Source organism: Cynara cardunculus (assembly GCF_001531365.2).
Source record: "Cynara cardunculus var. scolymus isolate 2C chromosome LG 10, CcrdV1, whole genome shotgun sequence".
In the NCBI taxonomy this organism is placed as follows: Eukaryota; Viridiplantae; Streptophyta; class Magnoliopsida; order Asterales; family Asteraceae; genus Cynara; species Cynara cardunculus.
In genome coordinates, this window is record NC_037537.1 from 979957 (window position 1) to 983868 (window position 3912).

Here is a 3912-nt window from a genome sequence, read left to right on the forward strand (position 1 = left end):
ATTATTATTGTTATTATTGTTATTATTATTATTATTATTATTATTATTATTATTATTATTATTATTATTATTATTATTATTATTATTATTATTATTATCATTATCATTAGAGCCCAATACGATTCCACCAAAGCCCAATACGTTCCATGACCGCCCAATACTTACATTAAAGCCCAATACGATTCATGAAAGTCCAATACGGTTTATTAAAGCCCAATACGATCCATTAAAACCCAATACGGTCTATTAAAGCCCAATACGGTTCATTAAAGCCCAATACGTTACATTAAAGCCCAATACGAATCCATTAAAGCCCAATACAGTTTATTTAAGCCCAATACGGTTCATTAAAGTCCAATACTTCCATTAAAGCTCAATACGATCCATTAAAACCCAATACGGTCCATTAAATCCCAATACGGTCCATGAAAGCCCAATACGGTTCATTAAAGCCCAATACGGTCCATTAAATCTCAATACGGTTCATTAAAGCCCAACGGTTCATTAAAACACAATACGGTTCATGAAAGCACAATACGGTTCATTAAAGCCCAATACGGTCCATTAATATCCAATAAGATTCATTAAAACACAATACGATCCATTAAAGCCCAAAACGTTCCACCAAAGCCCAATACATTCCATGAAAGCCCAATACTTCCATTAAGGCCCAATACGATTCATGAAAGCCCAATACGGTTTATTAAAGCCCAATACGATTCATAAAAACCCAATACGGTTCATTAAAGCCCAATACGGTTTATTAAAGCCCAATATGGTTCATTAAAACCCAATATTTCCATTAAAGCCCAATACGATCCATTAAAAACCCAATACGGTCCATTAAATCCCAATACGGTTCATGAAAGCCCAATTAGGTTCATTAAAGCCCAATACGGTCCATTAAATCCCTATACGGTTCATTAAAGCCCAACGGTCTATTAAAACACAATACGGTTCATGAAAGCACAATACGGTTCATTGAAGCCCAATACGATCTATTAATACCGAATAAGGTCCATTAAAGCCCAATACGATCCATTAAAACCCAATACGGTCCATTAAATCTCAATACGGTTCATGAAAGCACAATACTGTTTATTAAAGCCCAATACGATCCATTAATACCCAATAAGGTCCATTAAAGCCCAATACGATCCATTAAAACCCAATACGGTCCATTAAATCCAATACGGTTCATGAAAGCCCAATACGGTTCATTAAAGCCCAATATGGTCCATTAATGCCCAATAAGGTCCGTTAAAGCCCAATACGGTTCATTAAAGCCCAATACTTCCATTAAAGCACAATACGGTTCATTAAAGCCCAATATGTTACACCAAAGCCCAATACGTTCCACCAAAGCCCAATACGTTACATTAAATCCCAATACGGTTCATCAAAACCCAATACGGTCCATTAAAACACAATACGGTTCATGAAAGCACAATACGGTTCATTAAAGCCCAATACGGTTCATTAATGCCCATTAAGGTCCATCAAAGCCCAATACGATTCATTAAAGCCCAATACGGTTCATTAAAACACAATACGATCCATTAAAGTCCATTACGATCGTATTGTTACTTTTTTTTAAATTATTTAATTATCCGCCGGAAATCCTCCGGAAAATTGTTAATTCTTTTTTTTAAAGATTATTTAATTTTCCGCCGGAAATCCGCCAGAAATGGTAAAAATTTTTAGAAAAATTATTTAATTATCCCTCGGAAATCCGCCAGAAAATTGTTAAATTATTTAATTTTCCGCCGGAAATGGTAAATTTTTTTAGAAAAATTATTTAATTATATGCCGGAAATCGCCGGAAAATTGTTATTTTTTTTAAAATTATTTAATTTTCCGCCGGAAATGGTAAATTTTTTTAGAAAAATTATTTAATTATATGCCGGAAATCCGTCGGAAATCCGCCGGAAATGTTAATTTAAAAAAAAAATTAGATGTAAATTCAAGATTAAACTGAGTACTTAAGAAATCCGTCGGAAATCGTTGGTAGTCAATAAAACGTTGACTTTTTTTGTGTCCGCCGGAAATCCGCCGGTAATTTACAGGCGGATTTCGTCAACCGGAAACGGCGCCGGAAATGGTCAGTTTTCTAGTAGTGTATGGAGTTTTGGGTGTTATTCTCTTCTGCAAATGTAGATACTACAGAAAGAGATGAATGAACTAAAACAATTGCACTTTCTGTTCTTCCATTATATACAAAACATCAAGAAAAGGTATGCATAAACCCCCCACCATCATCGCAGTAATCTTCATCCTTGTCTGTTTCTTTTGTATGTATGAACAAAGGCAGCCATGAAAGGAAAAATAAAGGAGAAAATCGCAGAGCATGCAAACACCATTAACGAAGGGTATGTTAGATTCGCAACTTGTGTATCGTAGTTTTACGGAGTTGTTTTTCCTCAGTCACTATTCATCGAGCAAATTGTTGTCTCCATTGTGCCTGGCCATGGAGAGAGTGAAGTATATCAGTAGGATTGTTCCCATGCTTGACCTGTCAAAGTTGATACACATTGACACTGTTAGTTCAAATAAAACCAAATCAACTCGCCAAATCCCACACACGGATATGGTTTATATGATCTCGGGGGCACATAAATACGTGGTCTACTAATCTTTATATACATTATTCACAAGTGATGATCGATACGAGATTCTTACAGGGTGGCAAAGAAGAAGAGAATCCTTCGAGGATTAATGACCGATGTCTGCTTAAAACTACTTGATCGTTTGGCGATGAGTCTACTTTTCGTTGGTGCCGCCGTGGCGGTGGCGGTGGTGGTGGCGACGGTTGTTGCAGTGGTGCTAGTAATGATGCTAATCTGGTGGTGGACTTGTGGCTCGGTGATCCCTACAATCACTGCTACCGGTTTCTCAAAGATTAAATTAAAGAATACATGATATAATAAAATAGAGAAATAAAAACCAACTTTTCCACCTAAAAAACGTATCAAATAATTCAAGTTACATGTGCAACCATGACTCCAAATTGGGATAATTTAGATAAGAACAAAAAGGGAATAATTTTTTGTTGATTTAAATTGTACTTTACGTTATCGTATTTCGGTTTTGTCAAACTTTCGGCATAAGAAAAGGGGTTTGACGGGGATTTTTCAGATCTTTTCGGGCTCTAAAAAGACTCTGGCGAGATCAGGTTTTCTTGGCAAGGCTTTTAGGGTCAGGGTTTTTCGGGTTGGGATTTTTTGGTTCCGGGGTTTGGTAAAAAGTATCGAAAAAGTTCGTCTTAACTTTTCGGGTCCCAATTTTATCAGGTTTTGAAAACGTATATCTGCCTTTTTGGCTTTGCCTAGGCTCGGGCTCGTTGGGATCTGATTTTTTTCTAGCTGGGCTTTTTAGGTTCAGAACTTTTTTATGCATCTCTAATTTAAACAACAAAAATAACGCAATTTCATTAGAAAAAACCGAAAAAAGTTGTCTTGTTTTAGTTGTTTCTTATGGTTTTCTTAGATGTTACTAGAATTTATCGTCGTTTATCAACCGCTTTATTATTTTAAAACATATAATAATATTCTTAACGTCTTATGAGTTGGTTTTATTGACACACGATTTCGTTCGACACGTAATGTCTATAATTTACTAGTGAAATGTCAATTATGTCCCTATCAAACATCATCTTGAAAAATCTATTTAAGTGTCTTTACAATTATTTGATATTCATCAATCAACCATCAAAATATAAATATAATTTATTAGTTGGTGAACCAACAAGAAACATATTACATTGCTTGTTCATATTACATTTCATATTATATCTTTACAAGTTATCATGCTTTTAAGATATACACATAACTTTTATGCAATAATTATATATATATATATAGAGAGGAGTGATCATATGAAAACCGCCCTCATTTGTGTAAACCGTGCAAACCA

General features: G+C 35.0%; 1 protein-coding gene across 1 annotated transcript in view; it reads right to left on the reverse strand.

Annotated features, from left to right (window-relative positions):
- Window positions 1-2173: 2173 nt before the first annotated feature.
- Window positions 2174-3912, reverse strand: part of LOC112520362 — a 6311-nt gene continuing 4572 nt past the window's right edge. The window contains exons 4-5 of the mRNA XM_025128728.1: window positions 2680-2878; window positions 2174-2512 (exon numbers count right to left, since the gene is read on the reverse strand). Coding sequence (XP_024984496.1) covers window positions 2428-2512; window positions 2680-2878 — 284 coding nt within the window. The 3' untranslated portion in view covers window positions 2174-2427. The remainder of the gene's footprint in view (window positions 2513-2679; window positions 2879-3912) is intronic.